The sequence below is a fragment of the Lithobates pipiens genome, unplaced genomic scaffold (genome assembly GCF_037356315.1).
Source record: "Lithobates pipiens isolate NorthernLeopardFrog02 unplaced genomic scaffold, aLitPip1_a1.2 Scaffold_11, whole genome shotgun sequence".
Lineage (NCBI taxonomy): Eukaryota > Metazoa > Chordata > Amphibia > Anura > Ranidae > Lithobates > Lithobates pipiens.
The window spans coordinates 19291434-19311814 of record NW_027507696.1 but is presented as its reverse complement, the minus strand read 5'-3'; the positions used below and the strand labels follow the sequence as shown (position 1 = coordinate 19311814).

Sequence of the window (20381 nt, the reverse complement as noted above, 5' to 3'; positions counted from 1 at the left end):
CGTTCAAAATGAAAGGACTTTACTCTGTGTGTGGGCAAGTCCGTTCATTTCAAAGGTCCGGCGGACTCCCGCCATAGTCCGGCAGATTGTCCGCCGGACCTAGTCAGCTGGAAAAGTACGGTCGTGTGTGGGCAGGTCTGCTCTTTCGGAAAGTCCTGCGGACCTCTGCTGCAAAGTCCAGCGGGTTGTCCGCTGGACTAAGTCCGCTGGATAGTCCGATCGTGTGTACGCGTAATCAGTGTCACTGGTGATGTCAGTTAGTCCGTTCCTACAAAGTGTTAGTTAGTGTCACTTTCGCAGTCCCACTATAAGTCACTGATTGCCGCTATTACTAGTATAAAAAAAAGAAAAGAAATTCCAGTATATATATACCAACGTTTGTAGACACTATAGCTTTCACACAAACCAATTCATTTATACTTTACACTTTATACTTTTTTAACCAAAGACATGTAGCAGAATATATTTTGGCCTAAATGTATGAAGAATTTTTAATTTATTTTTTTATTGGATATGTTTTATAGCATAAAGTAAAAAAAAAATTCTTTTTTTTTTAATTTATAGCCTTTTTTCATTTATATAATAAAAAATAAAAAAAAACTATTGGTGTGCAAATGGCACCAAAAGAAAGCTTTATTTTTGTGGAAAAAAATGAATTAAATTTGGCTTGTGTACAGAGTTGCATGACCGTGCAATTACGAGTTAAATTAGCACAGTTCTAAATAGCTAAAAATGGACTGGTCATGAAGGGGATAAAATCTTCCAGAGCTCAAGTGGTTAATTAACCTCCCCCCAAAGAGTAACACACTTCAGTCAGTTCACATGGGGATCGCAGACACTGCCATCAATACTTGGGGTTATTACATAAGCTAGCACCATTGCTGTGGGTTATTATTGCAGAAATTGGCTGTGGTTTCCTAAACTGGCATCAATGCTGGGGGATATAATTGCAGAAGCTGGTACTGATGCTGGGGGTTATTATTGCTGCTAGTGACACCAATCCTGTGGATTACTATTGCAGAAACTGGCACTGATGCTGGGGGTTATTATTGCTGCTAGTGACACCAATGTTATGGATTACTATTGCAGAAACTGGCACTGATGCTGGCAGATAATATTATGGAAACTGCCTTTTATACTGGCAGTTATTTTTTAAAACTGGCGCAGACGTTGGAGGATTTAATTGAAGAAACCATCTCTGATGCTGGGGGTTATTATTGCTGCGACTGACACCAAGTCTGTTGGTTATTATTGCGGATGTTAGTGATTATTATTATGGAGACTGACATTTATGCTCTGGACTGTTATTTCCCAAACTGGCACCGATGCTAGGGTATATACTGTAATTGCAGAAACTGGCACCAATGCTGGGGGATGTAATTGCAGAAACTGTCACTGATGCTAGGGGTTATTATTACTGCTACTGACACCAGTGCTGTGGATTGTTGTTGCGTAAATTGGCACTGGTGTTGGCAGTTATTATTATGGAGACTGACATTTATACTGGGGGTTATTTCCTAAACAGGCACCGATGCTAGGAGATATACTGTAATTGCAGAAACTAGGAACCAATGCTGGGGGATATAATTTCAGAAACTGGCACCCACTGATGTTGGTGGCTATTATTATGGAAACTGCCACATGTGCTAGGTTTTTTTTTGTGTAAACAGGCAAAATTCCTTGGCTCTATTAATGCAGAAACTGTCACTGATGCTGGGCAATATTATTACAAAACTGGCACTAGTGCTGGGGGTTATGATTGAAAAGACTGGCACTGATGCTGTAGGTTATTATTGCTTAAACTACGATCACTAAAGTTAGGGGTTCTTATTAATCTTCTGACATCAATGCTGGGGGGTACTGTTACTTGAGCAATGGGGCTTATTTTACTCCTACTTTCTCTTCAGTCCTCAACATTTTAACCCTAACCAATGCAGGTTAAACAGACTTAAAAGAAAAATGTGGGAGCACTGAAAATACTAATGAAGCACTTTAAGTGCCTCTAATAAAATACATATAGTTAAAATGTGTGAACTCTGTTTCTATCAAATTAAACCTAATTTAATGTGTATAGTATTCTCTTATATTGAAATGACACTGGCATTTTGCCATCTTTGCCCTGGGCATCGGGTGACCTTGTCCCAGGCTATTGTCTGCTCCCGGCAGGGGAGGGCAAGGAAAGTCATCCCCGCCAGGCGAAGACAGGGATTTTCACTAGCAGCTATAGCAACTTTGTACATTCAGCCTGCCCATTAACAGTTCAAATCTTGGCCACTTCCCGCTAAACCGGCCAAGATTCAAATCCTGTATGGCTGGCCTAATAGACCATAGTAGCATTATTTACATACATTAGGCAGCACTGTGTTCTGGCAGCAGTACGGGCAACTTTCCATCTGTTGCCACTTGCCAGAAATAAAGCGAGTTGGGCTCAGTGCTTCTCTATCATTCTGGAGAAGCCTTGTATTTTTAGCAGTGAATACAAGGTTTTCAATGATTGGCTGAGGTGGAGATTGTGACATCATTCACCAACCTCTGTGCTTCTGCCATGCTACTACAATCTATTACAGCGCACTTAGCAGCCACATTGTTTTGTAATAGAAATAGTTTGGGCTCAAACAACCTATTTAACCACTTCAGCCCCAGAAGGATTTGCCCCTTCCCGAGCAGGCCGTTTTTTTTTTATTTTGTTTTGTGCGAAACAGCACTGCGTTGTTTTAACTGACAATTGTGCGGTCGTGTGACGTGGTACCCAAACAAAATTGATGTCCTTGTTTTCCCCACAAATAGATCTTTCTTTTGGTGCTATTTGATCGCCTCTGTGGTTTTCATTTTTTGCACTATAAACAAAAGAAGAGTGACAAATTTGAAGAAAACACAATATTTTGTACTTTTTGCTATAATAAATATCAAAGATAAAATTAAAATAAAACAAATTTCTTCATCAGTTTATGCCGATATGTATTCTTCTACATACTTTTGGTAACAAAAATCACAATAAGAGTATATTGATTGGTTTGCGCAAAAGTTATAGCGTCTACAATATAGGGGATAGATTTATGGCATTTTTATTTTTTATTTTTTCTCTGCACTTTTTATCAGGACTGCAACATTGCGACAGACACATCAGACACTTTTTACACTTTTTTGGGACCATTTACATTTATACAACGATCAGAGCTAAAAATACCCACTGATTACTGTATAAATGTCACTGGCAGGGAAGGGGTTAACACTAGGGGGCGATCAAGGGGTTAACTGTGTTACCTGTGTCACGATCGATCGCGGGTGCCCGGCGGTCATCGTGCCTGTCAGGCATGCGTATTGGCTCTAGGGACATGATGCGGGTGCGCCTACTATAGTGTCTTAAAGAGCCAACATACAGCTACGAGGGCTTGCGCAGCTGTGCCAACCTTCCTCAGTATAATTAAACAAGGAATTCTATTTTAAGTTTGAAAATGCATCAGAACTACTAAGGGTGCTTTCACACTGCCCCACTACGGTATCCCTGCAGCACAAATGCAGCACAGTGTACCTGCGGTTTTTGTGCAGGTTATCCACACTTTCCTATAGACTTCTATTATTCTTGGTGTGTTTTCTGAAAGTGCACCAAATGTCTTGCATGCTGCACCTTTGGTGTGCTTTTAGAAAATGGATCAAAAACGCGAATAAAAGTCTATGGGAAAGCGCACTGCACCTGTACTGCGGATAAGCCACAGCAGGGCAGTGTCTAAGGGCCTAACAGGACAAGAATACACAATAATCATATTGTTGTTTTCTGTGTACCACACAGAGGCATAAACAAATTTACAGCCATAATGAAAAGAACATATTCAAACTTCTGACTTCGCTGTACTGAAACCTGAACGTTCAATACAGGGCAATTATACCCCCTTCCTGCCCAGACCAATTTTAAGCTTTCAGTGCTCTCACATTTTGAATGTCAATTACTCAGCCATGCAACACTGTACTCACAAAATTTTTATCATTTTTTTCACACAAATAGTTTTTTTTTGGTGGTATTTAATCGCCACTGAGTTTATTTTTTCGACATAAGTGAAAATTTTGAAAAAAAAAACACTTATTTTTTCGTTTTTGCTAATAAGTTATTTTTGTTCATAAATTTGGGCCAAAATTTATTTTGCTAAATATCTTTGGTAAAAATAACCCAAATAAGTATATATTAGTTGATATGTGTGAAAGTTATAGAGTCTACAAGCTATGGTGCCAATCATTGAAAATTGATCACACCTGATGTACCGACGGCCTATCTCATTTCTTGAGGCCCTGAAATGTCAGGAAAGTACAAATACCCCCCAAATGACCCCTTTTTGAAAAGTAGACAGTCCAAAGTATTTAGTGTTGAAAATATTTTTATTGAAACATTTCAAGTAAAAACAATAAAACAGTAACCATCATGAGGCAAATGCAAGCAGGAACAGTAACAGGAGTACATTTACGGGGGGCCGGCCAATGACTATCGGCCACAGCCGGTCCCTGATGGGAAGCTTGGAGAGTAGGGAAGACGGCCTGCTCTCCGATCCATGAGGCCACAGTAGTGAAAAATACTCATGGGTTACTACATGAGACAATATTTAATCAATAACATAAAGAAGATAGAGAGAGAGGAGGAAAGGGAGGAGAGGAGCAAAATAAAGAGGAACAAAGTGGTAGAGGGGAAAGCTAGATAGCAAGAGGAGAGGGGAGGTAAGGGGGGAAGGGGTATGGGGAAGGGGGGTAGGGAAGAGAGAGCCCACAATGTCCTTATGCGTTCAAGATTTGGTTCTTTAAGGCGTCAGAGGAGGAGAAGCGGAGCCAGATCGACCATTGAGATATAAATTTGATGTAAGTGTCATTGTCCAGTGCCAACATCTCCTCCATTCTCATGGTGTCATTCATAATCGATACCCACCGTGACAATGGGGGAGTATTCGTCGTCTTCCAATAAGCAGGAATCAGTTGTCTAGCAGAGGACATAAAAAAGCGGAGCAATCTCTGTCTCTGCGATTTAATAGACAGGGCAGTATGGAGAGTAATGCGATTTCCGGAGAGATATGAACCGGAACATCAGCTAAGAGATTATAACATTCAAAAACCTGCGTCCAGAAGGGGCGGATCCTCTCACAGTCCCACCAGACATGTATATAAGTTCCGACTGAAGCTTCACAGCGCCAGCAGGTGGCTGGTGTAGACGGGAAGATTTTGTGTAAAGTAGCAGGGTCTCTGTACCATCTGGACAATAGCTTGCAGTTCTTTTCTTGAGAGTAGCAGGAGATGGTAGACTTATGTGTGAAATGAAAAGAGGTTTGCCATTCCGTCACAGAGATGTCTTCACCCAAATCCGCAGACCACAGCCTAGTGTAATGTGGGAGTTGATCATGTGCTAAAGTCTGCAGTAGGTTATATAAGGAGGATAGTAGGTGTTTGGGAGTTTCTGGGAGCGAGCACAGTTCCTCGAAGTTGGTAAGCTTGCGATGTATTTGAGAGGAGGAGTGTAGGCGTTTGGTAAACGTGGACACATGTAGGGCCGTGAGCCAATCTCCGGAGTCTGCCGCGGGGACCGAGGTCCCCTGAGAAGGATGCACAAATGTGCGAGCTTGCGGCCACTCTGTACGCTTAAAGGGTCCTAGGGAGGCTGCCCCCGTACTTTGTGGTAAGGCAGGATGGTCAGAGAGGGACGTCAGGGGGCCCGGATCAGAGGAAAGGGTGGTGTTTAGCCCTGTCATATACCACAGCTTCAAGGAGGCCAAGGTCAGTGGGGATAAGGAGGTCATATGAGAGTAGTCTTGTTTGTATCCCCATAGAAGAGCTCGGAGATCTACAGGAGAAAGGTCCTGTTCAACGGACAGCGAGGCCTTGCAAGGAGGACGGGGGAACCATTCTATGATGCGGGACATATGAGCAGCTGTATGGTAGGTCTCAAAGTCAGGGAGGCCTGTTCCTCCCATAGTCTTCGGGAGTGTAAGCAGTTTAAATTTAACTCTGGGGAGGTCCCTGTTCCACATGAATCTGATAGCTAGCGAGCGTAGGGAGATAAAAAATGATTTGGGGACATGGATGGGGATCGTTTGAAATAAATACAGGAACTTGGGTAGAGTGTCCATCTTTAGGATATTAATCCTTCCGAACCAGGGCAAAGGAGATCCCCCCCACTCCTCAAGGTCCTTCCGTATACGGTTAAGCAGGGGAATATAATTCAGGGAAAACAAATCATCTAGGTTGGAGGGTATAATGACCCCCAGGTAAGAGATCCCCTTGGTCTGCCATTTAAATTAAAAGTTGGACTTTAGAAGGGACAGCGTGGAGGGGGTGAGGGATATGTTGAGGGCTTCTGTCTTAGAGATGTTGATCTTAAAGTTACTATGGATACCAAAACGTTGAAATTCTCTGAGTAGGGATGGTAGGGAGATGTGTGGATTCTGAATATACACAAGGAGGTCATCAGTGTACAGGGAGAGTTTGTGATGTGCAGACGGAGTTTGAATAGCGAGGATGGAGGGGTTTTGTCGTATGGCACAGGCCAAATGTTCAATGATGATGACAAAGAGGAGGGGGGACAGGGGGCAGCCCTGTCGGGTGCCGTTTGCAATGTCAAAGGGGGCTGATGTGGTACCGTTGACCAGGACCGCAGCTGAGGGTCGTGAATATAGGGACATAACTTTAGAGATGAAGGGAGCTCCGAGGCCAAGTTGTTCTAGAGACAGCTGTAGAAACCTCCAACTGACCCTATCGAAGGCCTTTTCAGCGTCGAAAGATAAGAGGCAAGCTCTTAGGTTTTTACGTTGGATCAGGGATATAAGATGTATCGTCTTGGTGGTGTTGTCCCTTGCCTCCCTGCCAGGGACAAACCCCACTTGATCATTATGAATAATTTTAGGCAGTAGAGGGGACAGACGGGTAGCTAGAACTTTTGCGAATAGCTTAATATCAGTCCAAAGTATTTAGTAGGAGGCATGGCGAGTTTTTTGAAGTTGTAATTTTTTCCAACAATTCTTGGGAAATTTAAGAAATTATTATTTTTATTTTTTTATACAAAATTGTCATAATAACAAGTTATTTCTCACACACAACATATGCATACTTCCAATTACACCCCAAAAAACATTTTGCTACTCCTCCTATGTAGTATGGCAATACCACATGTGTGAGGCTTTTACACAGCCTGGCCACATACAGAGGCCCAACATTGAAGTAGCACCTTCAGGCATTCTAGGAGCATAAATTACACATCTAATTTCCTAAGAACCTATTACACTTTTGAAAGCCCTGGGGCACCAGGATAATGGAAATACCCACAAAATTACCCCATTTTGGAAAGCCAACAACCCAACATAAATTCTAGGAGGCATTATGAGTTTTTTGAATGGTTCATTTTTTTCCAAAAGCCTTTGAAAAACTGTAAAGAAAATGAAAACGTATTTTTATTTTACACAAAGTGGTCAATTCATAAGATATTTCTAACACATAGCATGTACATAGCAAAAATGAAACCCCAAAATACATGCTGCTACTCGTCCTGAGTATGGCGATGCCTGAGTATGAGTATGGCGATACCACATGTGTGAGACCTTTACACAGCTTGGCCACATAAAGAGGTCCAACATGCAGGGAGCGAGCACCGTCAGGCGTTCTAGGAGCATAAATTACACATAAAATTTCACAAAGTGGTCAATTTATATGATATTTCATAGCATGTACATAGCAAAAATAACTCCCCAAAATACATTTTGCTACTCTTACACATGGCGATACCCCATGTGTGAGACTTTTACACAGCCTGGCCACATAGAGAGGTCCAACATTGAAGTAGTACCTTCAGGCATTCTAGGAGCCTATATTACACATCTAATTTCATTCCTACCTATCACACTTTTGAAGGTTCTGGAGCACCAGGACACTGGAATAGGTACTCGGTTACTCTGATGGGCTGCAGATAGGTACTCGGTTACTCTGATGGGCTGGAGATAGGTACTCAGGTATTCTGCTGGGCTGGAGACAGGTGCTCGGGTACTCTGATGGGCTGCAGATAGGTACTTGGGTAATCTGAGGCTGAGGGGTTGTGACAGGTACTCTGATGGGCTGGTGACAGGTACTTGGGTACTCAGGTACTTTGATGGACTGGTGACAGGTCCTCTTTATTACTGGGGGGCAATCAGTGTCTGTTGGTGTGCACTGTAAGCAATAACGAGCTGTTACTGCAATCTCCCCACACGATCGGTGTGTGAGGAAGAGAACCCAGTAACAGCTCGTTACCGTGGTTTGTTTACATTCTGTGACCAACTGTGATTGGACACAGTCGGTCAGGTGGTAAAGAGCCAATTCTATTGGCTCTTTACTGCAATCAAGGATGGGCTGTGTCAAGGTGACAAGATTCTGCCCCGATCGCCACACTGCATGCCCCTAGGGGTGCGCACGATCGTAGTGCATGAGGACAATGCATGTGACCATCTGTGATTGGACACAGCCAATCACGTAGTAAAGAGACATTTTTATTGGCTCTTTACACTGATCTGAGATGGGCTGTGTCCAGAGGGACACTCCTCGTTCCTGATCGCAGCGTGGGGGCCCGCAGGAGCAGCGAGAATGGGAGGATGTCATATGACGTCCTCTCGGCATGGGAGAGTGTTCCTGCCGGCATCATGTTACTATGGCCTGGTATGGAACTGGTTAAAAAATGGAACATGGGAAGAGAAAAATATAAAAGCTGGCATTTCTGTCTTGTTATGTAAATATATAGGCTTTGGCATTGTCATTCATATCCTCGTTTAAATAATGAGTCAATGATTTAGATAATATAAATGCATATCAGGTGTCAGGTATCAGATATTTACAGGCTTGTTCCAGTGCCTCAATATTTTACATGTGTGTGTGTGTGGATTATTATCCAGAAGTGATGTACAACAAATGTATTTACAGTATATTGTTTATATGTATGCATTTTCATCATGTAATGGCCTTTAAGTCAGCTGCACCTGGCTCACAGAATTAAAGTAAAGAAATATGCCCAAATATGAAAAGACCATAAAACAGTGGTTGTCATTGGCAGGGCCGTCTTTAAAGTAGGGCAAAAGGGGGCAGCTGCCCTGGGCCCTGTCATTGTTTTGGGGCCCAAAGCAGCTGCCTCATACTTGCCAACTATCCCAGTTTAAATTCCCTTGTCCCTTGAAGTTTTAGTCCCTTGCTATGTCCTGATATCTCAGTGTGAAGTGCTGCTACTAATGGTGCCCAGCTCTGCCCTATTGTTGTGTACAGATGACTCACCTGCAGACCTGTGTTTACATGTAAATACCCAGCATTCCTATGTAAATAGCAGCATTCATATGTAAATAGCTTCATCCAAAGGCATTGATATGTAAATAAAGGCAGCATTCAGGTGGATATCATGCCCCCTGCAGTGAGCAGTATTACTGTACAGTAATCTCTAGCAACCAAAAAACAAGCAGAAATCATGTAGTGTAACATCTAGCAACTAATCAGCGAGCCGTAATGTGTGCTGTAACCTCTAGCAACCAGTTAGTAATGGGTAATGATCCACTGTAACCTCTGGCAACCAATTGCAATCGCTGCCTGATCCGACACAGTAAACCGATTTTAAGTCTAGCTGCTATTTATTGTATGTCTCAGAGCAGGGGGAGAGCAAAATTGTATTGGGGGGGGGGAAAGAAAACGTTTGCCCAGGGTCCAATCATTATTAAAGACGGCCCTGGTCATTGGGTCAAATGATCCAGCTCTTATAGAAGAATTTTAGACTAACTTAACTAAATATCCTTTGCACTCTTAGCTACATTTTTAAGAAACAAATATTTCGATATGTATTCCAATTCAAATAAAAAAACATACACTTGTCAGTTATCTTGAAAGGTTGAATGAAATTATACACGTATCATGTAACTATAATTTTTAAATGCATGATTACATCTGTCCACCTATTTTCTATTTCAGTCGATCATCATCTCTGGAGTCAGTTGCATTTGTTCGATCCCATTCAGGAAGCAGTGTAAGTATGCCAATAGAATACACAAGTCAGGCACATGCTTGTGGTTTTACATATACTATATTACAAAAAGTGGGATGCCTGCCTTTATACACACATGAACTTTAATGCCATCCTAGTCTTAGTCCATAGGGTTCAATATTGCCCACCCTTTGCAGCTATAACAGCTTCAACTCTTCTGGGAAGGCTGTTCACAAGGTTTAGGAGTGTGTTTATGGGAATATTTGACCATTCTTCCAGAAGCGCATTCGTGAGGTCAGGCACTGCTGTTGGACGAGCAGGCCTAGCTCCACTCTACTCTAGTCTCCACTCTAATTCATCCCAAAGGTGTTCTATCAGGTTCTCCTAAACCTGCAAAGGGTGGGCCAACTCAGTATATAATCTTATGGACTAAGACTGGGATGCCGTTAAAGTACATGTGCGTGTAAAGGCAGGTGTCCCAAATTTTTTTGGAAATATAGTGTTCATTTGTAACTAAGATATGTGACACACAAAGACCAGTATTTTGAAACTTAAAAAAAAGTTAAAGGAAAAAGCATAGTGTATTGAGTGCAAAATTTGAAATATTATTAATAGTATTGTAACTGGGCATTTACAATAGTTTTCTAGAGCACTATGTATCATAAACAATTGCCATTTATTTTATCCAATACAATTTTATTTTTTTATCATTTTTTTTCATTCTTTATTTGCTTCTCAGTACTGTTGATCACCTTCAGCCTACTTCCTTTCTACATGTAGTTCCCCAGGCTTCAGCTGTACATCATTGCTTTGGGCTGGTTCACTGATGGACCATGCCATTGCAATGTGTGTTGAACACAGCTGCTTAAAGTCTATAAAAGGGACACTTGTGATAAGATGACAACGCAATGGCACAACTGAAAAATAGTTGTCACCCAATACCTGGAAGTGTCTGTAGAAGGACCTTAATAGCAAATCACCAGGTATTATTTTAATGAACAATGCAATTTTGAAAAGATTACCCCTGTTAGGAATATTCACCCTCTCCATTTGTCCTGCTTACCACTATCACTAAAGTGAAAGTAAAGAAAATTACAAATTTTGGGTTGTCCCAGAAAAGTAATAAAGGGGAAATCTTCCAATGGCGACACTAATTTTGGTGACCTGGGGGTCCCCAAGGAATTCCCTTAATTTGCAGGGATGCCCTCTCCCATGGTGATCCCCATTGGACTCACTCCCCTAGACCCAACAGACAGAAAGGAGGTAGAGTTGGCTTCCTTCTATTCCCACCAGGGCCGTTCCTAGGCAGGGTGCACGGGGTGCAGTGCACCCGGGCGCCACAGAGGTGGGGGCGCTGAAGACCCAGAGAGCTCCCTTCACTCCTCCTCCTCTCTTTGTCCGTAGGCGGCTCTCTCCGCCGGTCACCGCGGCCGCCGACGCTTTGTTTCTTGCCAAAGCCCATCCCCCCTCCCTCCTCCTGTCAGAGGAGGAGAACAGAGATCGGAGCGGCTGTGTCTGTGTGCAGAGAGACCAGCCGCGCAGTGACGTCACTGGGGGGAGTCCGTACCCGACGTGTGTGTACACACTCCTCCTCCTGTGTGTAACTCCCGCCTGCTACCAAAGCCTGACGCGCTATGTTCTCCACCTGGGCGGCTCGGCTGCATGCGGTCCTCTCCTCTCCAGCTGCCGCCCGGGTGTTTTTTAATTAGATTAATGGAGGGGTGGGGGTGGTTTGTCCTGGGGGGGGTCTATACTAATGTAGGGGGGTGGTTTGTCCTGGGGGGGTCTATACTAATGGAGGGGGGGTGGTTTGTCCTGGGGGGGTCTATACTAATGTGGGCTGGTTTGTCCTGGGGGGTCTATACTAATGTAGGGAGGGATGATTTGTCCTGGGGGGGTCTACACTAATGGAGGGGGGTTTGTCCTGGGGGGTCTATACTAATGGAGGAGGGTGATTTGTCCTGGCTGGTTTATACTAATGGAGGGGAGTTTGTCCTGGGGGGTCTATACTAATGGAGGCGGTGGTTTGTCTTGGGGGTCTATACTAATGTAGGGGGGTGGTTTGTCCTGGTGGGTCTATACTAATGGAGGGGGGGTGGTTTGTCCTGGGGGAGTCCATACTAATGGAGGGGGGGTGATTTGTCCTGGGGGGTCTATACTAATGGGGGGTGGTTTGTCAGGGGTCTTTACTAATGGAGAGGGAGGTTTGTCCTGGGGGGTCCATACTAATGGAGAGGAGGTTTGTCCTGGGGGGGTCTATACTAATGGAGGTCGGGTGGTTTGTCCCGGGGTCTATACTAATGGGGGGGGGGTTTGTTCCGGGGTCTATACTAATGGAGATAGGGGTTGTCCTGGGGGGTCTATACTAATGGAGGAGGGGTGGTTTGTCTTGGGGGTCTATACTAATGTAGGGGGGTGGTTTGTCCTGGGGGTCTATACTAATGGAGGGGGGGTGGTTTGTCCCGGAGTCTATACTAATGGAAGGAGGTTTGTCCTGGGGGGTCTATACTAATGGAGAGGGGGTTATTTGTCCTGGGGGGTCTATACTAATAGAGGGGGGGGGGTGGTTCGTCATGGGGGAGTCTATACTAATGGAGGGGAGGTGATTTGTCCTGGGTGGGTCTATACTAATGGAGGGGGGTGGTTTGTCAGGGGTCTATACTAATGGAGGGGGGTTTGTCCTGGGGGGGTCCATACTAATGGAGAGGGGGTTTGTCCTGGGGGGTCTATACTAATGGAGGAGGGGTGGTTTGTCCCGGGGGTCTATACTAATGGAGGGGGGTGGTTTGTCCCAGGGGTCTATACTAATGGAGAGGGGGGTTGTCCTGGGGGGGTCTATACTAATGGAGGAGGGGTGGTTTGTCTTGAGGGATCTATACTAATGTAGGGGGGTGGTTTGTCCTGGGTGTCTTTACTAATGGAGGGGGGGTGGTTTGTCCCGGGGTCTATACTAATGGAGGGGGGTTTGTCCTGGGGGGGTCTATACTAATGGAGGGGGGTTATTTGTCCTGGGGGTCTATACTAATGGAGGAGGGGTGGTTTGTCATGGGGGAGTCTATACTAATGGAGGGGGGGTGATTTGTCCTGGGGGGTCTATACTAATGGAGGGGGTGTGGTTTGTCAGGGGTCTATACTAATCGAGGGGGGTTTGTCCTGGGGGGTCTATACTAATGGAGGGGGGGGGTGGTTTGTCAGGGGTCTATAGTAATGGAGAGGGGAGTTTGTCCTGGGGGGGTCTATACTAATGGAGAGGGGAGTTTGTCCTGGGGGGGTCTATACTAATGGAGGGGGGTGGTTTATCCTGGGGGTCTATACTAATGTGGGGGGGTGGTTTGTCCTGGGGGTCTATACTAATGTAGGTGGGTGGTTTGTCCTGGGGGGGTCTATACTAATGGAGGAGGGGTGGTTTGTTCCGGGGGTCTATACTAATGGAGGGGGGGTGGTCCTGGGGGGGTCTATACTAATGGAGGGGCGTGATTTGTCCTGGGTGGTCTATACTAATGGAGGGGGGATTTGTCCTGGGGGGTCTATACTAATGGAGGGGGTGGTTTGTCCTGGGGGTCTATACTAATGGAGGGAGGGTAGTTTGTCCCGGGGTCTATACTAATGGAGGGGGGGTAGTTTGTCCCGGGGTCTATACTAATGGAAGGGGTTTTGTCCTGGGGAGTCTATACTAATGGAGAGGGGGGTTTGTCCTGGGGGGTCTATACTAATGGAGAGGGGGGTTTATCCTGGGGGGTCTATACTAATGGAGGGGGGTGGTTTGTCCTGGGGGGTCTATACTAATGGAGGGGGGTGGTTTGTCCTGGGGGGTCTATACTAATGTAGGGGGGTGGTTTGTCCTGGGGGTCTATACTAATGGAGGGTGGTTGTCCTGTGGGTTCTATACTAATGGACGGGGGTGATTTGTCCTAGGGGGTCTATACTAATGGAAGGGGGTGGTTTGTCCTGGTGGGTCTATACTAATGGAGAGGGGGGTTTGTCCTGGGGGGTCTGTACTAATGGAGGGGGGTGGTTTATCCTGGGGGTCTATACTAATGTGGGGGGGGTGGTTTGTCCTGGGGGTCTATACTAATGTAGGTGGGTGGTTTGTCCTGGGGGGGTCTATACTAATGGAGGAGGGGTGGTTTGTTCCGGGGGTCTATACTAATGGAGGGGGGGTGGTCCTGGGGGGTCTATACTAATGGAGGGGCGTGATTTGTCCTGGGTGGTCTATACTAATGGAGGGGGGATTTGTCCTGGGGGGTCTATACTAATGGAGGGGGTGGTTTGTCCTGGGGGGTCTATACTAATGGAGGGAGGGTAGTTTGTCCCGGGGTCTATACTAATGGAGGGGGGGTAGTTTGTCCCGGGGTCTATACTAATGGAAGGGGTTTTGTCCTGGGGAGTCTATACTAATGGAGAGGGGGGTTTGTCCTGGGGGGGTCTATACTAATGGAGAGGGGGGTTTATCCTGGGGTGTCTATACTAATGGAGGGGGGTGGTTTGTCCTGGGGGGTCTATACTAATGGAGGGGGGTGGTTTGTCCTGGGGGGTCTATACTAATGTAGGGGGGTGGTTTGTCCTGGGGGTCTATACTAATGGAGGGTGGTTGTCCTGAGGGTTCTATACTAATGGACGGGGGTGATTTGTCCTAGGGGGTCTATACTAATGGAGGGGGGGGGGTTGTCCTGGGGGTCTATACTAATGGAGGGGGGGTGGTTTGTCCTGGGGGGTCTATACTAATGGATGGGAGGTGGTTTGCCCTGGGGGTCTATACTAATGGAGAGGGGTAATTTGTCCTGGGGGGTCTATACTAATGGGGGGGTGGTTTGTCCTGGGGGTCTATACTAATGAAGGGGGGTGGTTTGTCTTGGGGGGTCTATACTAATGTAGGGGGTGTTTTGTCCTGGGGGAGTCTATACTAATGGAGAGGGGTGGTTTGTCCTGGGGGGTCTATACTAATGTAGGGGGGTGGTTTGTCCTGGGGGTCTATACTAATGGAAGGGGGGGTTTGTCCTGGGGGGGTCTATACTAATGTAGAGGGGGGTTTGTCCTGGGGGGGTCTATACTAATGGAGAGGGGGTTTGTCCTGGGGGGTCTATACTAATGGAGGGGGGGGGTTGTCCTGGGGGTCTATACTAATGGAGGGGTGGGTGGTTTGTCCTGGGGGGTCTATACTAATGGAGGGGGTGGTTTGTCATGGGGGCTCTATACTAATGTAGGAGGGGGGTTTGTCCTGGGGGGTCTATACTAATGTGGGGGGTGGTTTGTCCTGGGGGGGGTCTATACTAATGGAGGGGGGGTGGTTTGTCCTGGGGGGTCTGTACTAATGGAGGGGGTGGTTTGTCCGGGGGGTCCGCACTAATGGAGGGGGGTGGTTTGTCCGGGGGGTCTGCACTAATGGAGGGGGGTGGTTTGTTTTGGGGGTCTGTACTAACGGAGGGGGGTGGTTTGTTTTGAGGGGTCTGTACTAATGGAGGGGGGTGGTTTGTCCTGAGGGGGGTCTGTACTAATGGAGGGGGTGGTTTGTTCTGATGGGGGTCTGTACTAATGTAGGGGGGTGGTTTGTTCTGGGGGGGTCTGTACTAATGTAGGGGGTGTTTTGTTCTGGGGGGGTCTGTACTAATGGAGGGGGGTGGTTCTGTACTAATAGAGGGGGGTGGTTTGTCCTGAGGGGGTCTGTACTGATAGAGGGGGGTGTTTTGTTCTGGGGGGTCTATACTGATATGGGGTTTAAACTTAGTGGGGGTCTGCACTGATGGAGGGGGGTCTATACTTAGTGGAGGGGGGTCTGTACTGAGGGGTGACTATAGTTGTTGAAGGGGTGACGTCAACCCTAGTGACGCCACTGCAGCCGCAGGCTCTCATTTCCCCTCTCCCTCTCCTTCTCCTGCTGTACTAGTGAGCGGCGCACTATGTTTCTTCCCCCGCCTTCATATCGGCCAGGGAAGAAAAAAAAAGGAGCAAAGAGGATTTTGGGACATGTAGTCCCGAGGACTGGCAGCCCACTTGTAACACGGAAACTGCAGTTCACACAGCATGCTCAGCTGAATGGGAGGGAGAGAGATCCAGGAGCCCGGGAAAGCTTTCAGGGAAGTACACCCAAGACTCCAGAGGGAGAGGACAGTGCTGGGGAAACACCATCAGAGGGAGAACCCCTCTGCTCTGTGCCACCAGAGGGAAAGCCACATAGCCTAGCGCCATACCTGGCGGAGAAAGGAATGGAGTCATTGCCAGAATACAGATCTGGGCTCTACCCAGCGGAGTTGCCACGAGAAATTCAGAGTGAGCAGACTCCTGATAAGAGGAACCGTTGTTGCTGTATCGCTGGGTCAGGTGAGAGGGCCGATCGGCCATTATCTACTAACGTCCATAGGAACTGCAGTCTCTGACCATCTCTTGTAACACGCCTGCAGTCTCTAACCATCTCCTGTATTATGTCTGCCATCTCTGACCATCTCTTGTATTATGTCTGCAGTCTCTGACCATCTCCTGTAGTATGTCTGCAGTCTCTGACCATCTCCTGCAACATGTCTGCAGTCTCTGGCCATCTCCTGTATTATGTCTGCAGTCTCTGACCGTCTCTTGTATCATGTCTACAGTCTCTGACCATCTCCTGTACTATGTCTGGGGGCTCTTTCTAACAGACTCTCTAACAGAAGCCCTCTCTGTGTGCATCAGAGAGACCCCCCTCCAGGTCTCATTAGCGTACGCTCTTCCTGTGTTTTCTTTATTGTTAAAAGATCATGGGAGGATCCTAGGTTAATGAAGACTTCTTAGGGAAGCATCTCTGTGTTTGAGTCGTTGCCATAGTAACATTTGTAAAGGGGAGGGGTTGGTAAGATGACCACGTCCATGTGGGGGCGCCAGAAATATTTCTGCACCCAGGTGTCTGTGACTCTAGGATTGGCCCTGATTCCCACAAAGCACCTTCCAAGTCCTTCCTGTCCCTCCTTCTCTATCCCTCTCTTCTTTTGAGATGCACTGTATTCGCCTGTTTTCTCCCATATCTCTGAGGATTGCAATTTATCGGCCTCCTGGAACGGTATTGCGCTTTCTTGATGACTTTGCTGCCTGGCTACCCTACTTTCTCTCCTCTGAAATACCCACTATCATTCTTGGTGACTTCAACATTCCTGTCAATGTTAACAGCCCAACTACAGCTAAACCTCTCTACTTAGCCTCATCTTTTGACCTAACCCAATGGACACATACTTCCACTCACTCCAGTAGTAATACCCTTGACCTTGTATTCTCCCATCTTTGCAACCCTGGCAACCTCACCAACACCCCCTTTCCTCTCTGATCACAACCTCATTACTTTCACTGTATCCTTGCCTCCAATTACCTATCCCTCCAAGCAACAAACAATTACTTGTAGAAACCTTCGCCACTTTAACCCTTCTCTTCTCTATTCTGCTACTGACCACCTATATGACATAATCTCTCCCCTGTCCTGTCCTGACCTGGCCACCTCTGTCTACAACAGTTCACTCTCATCATCACTAGGTGCACTTGCTCCTCTAACCACACGCAGAATCAGGCCCCGACCATTAAAACCCTGGCAAACTGACAACACTAGAAATCTCAAGAGACATTGCCATGCTCTTGAACGACTGTGGCGTAAAACCAAATGCATGCAAGACTTCACCCTATATAAAGCCGCTCTTCTAAAATACAATTCCTGCCTCCATTCTGCCAAACAAGCCTACTTTGTCTCTCTTCTTAATTCCTTGTCATCCAGTCCCTGTCAGCCCTTCTCAACCTTTAACTCTCTGCTTACAAACCACTTTGACCTACAGGTAAGCCTAGATTAAGGCTTACCTGTAGGTCCAAGAAATATCTCCTAAACCTACATGGTTTAGGAGATATTTGCCAAAACACAGGCGCCGCTGTCAACGGCGATATGCCGCGAGTGGCGGCTCCCGTGTGCATGCGCGGGAGTGATGTCATCGCGGCTTATTTGAATGACAGCGCCGGAGCAGCGAGACCCACCGAGAAGATGGAGGCTCCGTACACAAGGGGACAGCGGTGACTTCACTGGCTCCTGTGTCAGGTAAGTGACACATAATGGGCTACTATGCAATGCATAGTAGTCCATTATGCTTTACCTTTGCAGGGAATCAAAGAGGAAGTAAACCCATCAGGGTTTACTTCCTCTTTAAATAATAAGAGAGAAACTAAATGGATTTTTTTTATTAAATACTTTAAAGGCACAATGGGTTGAATATTGAACTTGATTTAAATTGTTTTATCAATCAATAATTTTCGTTTTTTTTTTTCAGATTTTCATCTTACGTCCAGATTTATTTATAATTTTTTCTCTCATTTTATGTGATTGTTCATTGGTATCGTGGTGATATCTCCACATGCTTTGATTTTATGTTAGGACATGGGTTCCGTCTGTGGACCATCACAATTATTTTTACTTTTATTTTGAGCTATGGTGTCATGAGTGCTTCCCTTCCTGTGCTATTTGGGGCAGTACGATATGCGTACATGTGTTAGGAGAGGGGCGTGTAAGTGGTAATCATTTGCATCCCTCTCAGCATATCAGAAAGGTTGCTGTGCTGTACAGCCAATACCAGTACGAAGTTGTGATGACAAAACGCTTTGGGACGTGGCTGTACTGCAACCAGTAGGAATTCTTATGCCACGTACACATGATCGGACTATCCGGTGGACAAACCTCCAGGCTTTGAAGCGGAGGTGCGCCGGACTTTTCGAACGAGCGGATCTGCCCACACACGACTGTACTTTTCCGGCGGACTAGGTGTGGCGGACAAACCGCCGGACTATGGCTGGACTTTTGAAATGAACGGACTTGCCCACACAATGAGGAAAGTCTGTTCATTTTGAACATGGCGCCAGATAAACGGGACTAACGCAGGAGGTCAATGTCGCCGCCTCCATCGGCGAGATTGACACCTTGCTGGTCCCGTCACCTGGTATGGACTTAAAGGGGAAGCCCTACGCCAAAAAAATGGCGTGGGGGCCCCCCCAGGTCCATATCAGACCCTTATCCAAGCACACAGCCCGGTCGGTCAGGAAAGGGGGTGGGGACGAGCGAGCGCCCCACCGAGCCATACCAGGCTGCATGCCCTCAACATGGGGGGGTGCTTTGAGGAAGGGGGGCCCTGCAGCCCCCCCCACCCCAAAGCACCTTGTCCCCATGTTAATGAGGACAAGGGCCTCTTCCCGACAACCCTGGCCGTTGGTTGTTGGGGTCTGCTGGTGGGGGGCTTATAGGAATCCGGGAGCCCCCTTTAATAAGGGGGCCCCCAGATACCGGCCCCCCACCCTATGTGAATGAGTATGGAGTGCAATGTACCCCTACCCATTCACCTGGTGAAAAAAGTGTAAATAAAACACAACACAAGGTTTTAAAATAATTTATAGCAAAGCTCCGGTGGTCTTCCATCTTGGGGGGTCTTCTCGCCGGACTTCTCCGCTATCTTCTGCTAGCTCTTTTACTAGCGAAGGAGCCTGGCTTTCTTCTTCTTCGTCACCGCCGCCGCCCGGGGTCTTCCTCCGACTTCGGGGGTCTTGTCTCCCTCTTCGGGGATCTTGTCCCCCTCTTCGGGTCTTCTTGCCGGGCCTCCGCTTTCTTCTCCCAGCTCTTTTACTAATGGTGGCCCAGTCTTCTGTCGCTGCCGCCTCTTCTTCCGACTTCGGGGGACTTATATAGGGACAATGGGCAGGGTCACCGGGTGATGTCACATGATGACCCCGCCCCTTATGATGTCACAGTCCCAGCATCCTCCAGGACTGTGACATCATAAGGGGCGGGGACATCACCCGGTGACCCATTGTCCCTATATAAGTCGCCACACAACGTGCCCCTGTCATTGCGGACAGAGAGAGCGTTGAGTCATCATCTCAAGGAAGAAGAAGAGAAGGCGGCGACAGCAGCGACAGAAGACCGGGCCACCGCTAGTAAAAGAGCTGGAAGAAGAAAGCGGAGGCCTGGCAAGAAGAACCGAAGAGGGGGACAAGACCCCTGAAGTCAGAAGAAGAGGCGGCGGCAACAGAAGACTGGCCCACCGCTAGTAAAAGAGCTGGGAGAAGAAAGCGGAGGCCCGGCAAGAAGGTCCAAAGAGGGGGACAAGACCCCTGAAGTCGGAAGAAGACCCCCGAGTGGCGACGAAGAAGAAGAAAGCTGTGCTCCTCCGCTAGTAAAAGAGCTAGCAGAAGATGGGTGAGAAGACCCCCCAAGGCGGAAGACCACCGGAGCTGTGCAATGAATTATTTTAACACCTTGTGTTGTGTTTTATTTACACTTTTTTCACCAGGTGAATGGGTAGAGGCAAGTCCGTTCATTTCAAAAGTCCGGCGGACTAGCACACAGACGGCCGGATTGTCCGCTCGACTGCCGAGTCCAGCGGACAATTTTGAGTCAAAACTTCTTTCTAAGTCTGCCGGACTTTTGGGGAAAAAAACCGCCAGA

At 46.8% G+C, this 20381-nt stretch overlaps 1 protein-coding gene across 1 annotated transcript in view; it reads left to right on the top strand.

Annotated features, from left to right (window-relative positions):
- The window catches only part of RNF212B (ring finger protein 212B), a 198259-nt gene that overhangs the window by 98336 nt on the left and 79542 nt on the right, over positions 1-20381 (top strand). Inside the window, exon 9 of the mRNA XM_077469396.1 lies at positions 9940-9994. Coding sequence (XP_077325522.1) covers positions 9940-9994 — 55 coding nt within the window. The remainder of the gene's footprint in view (positions 1-9939; positions 9995-20381) is intronic.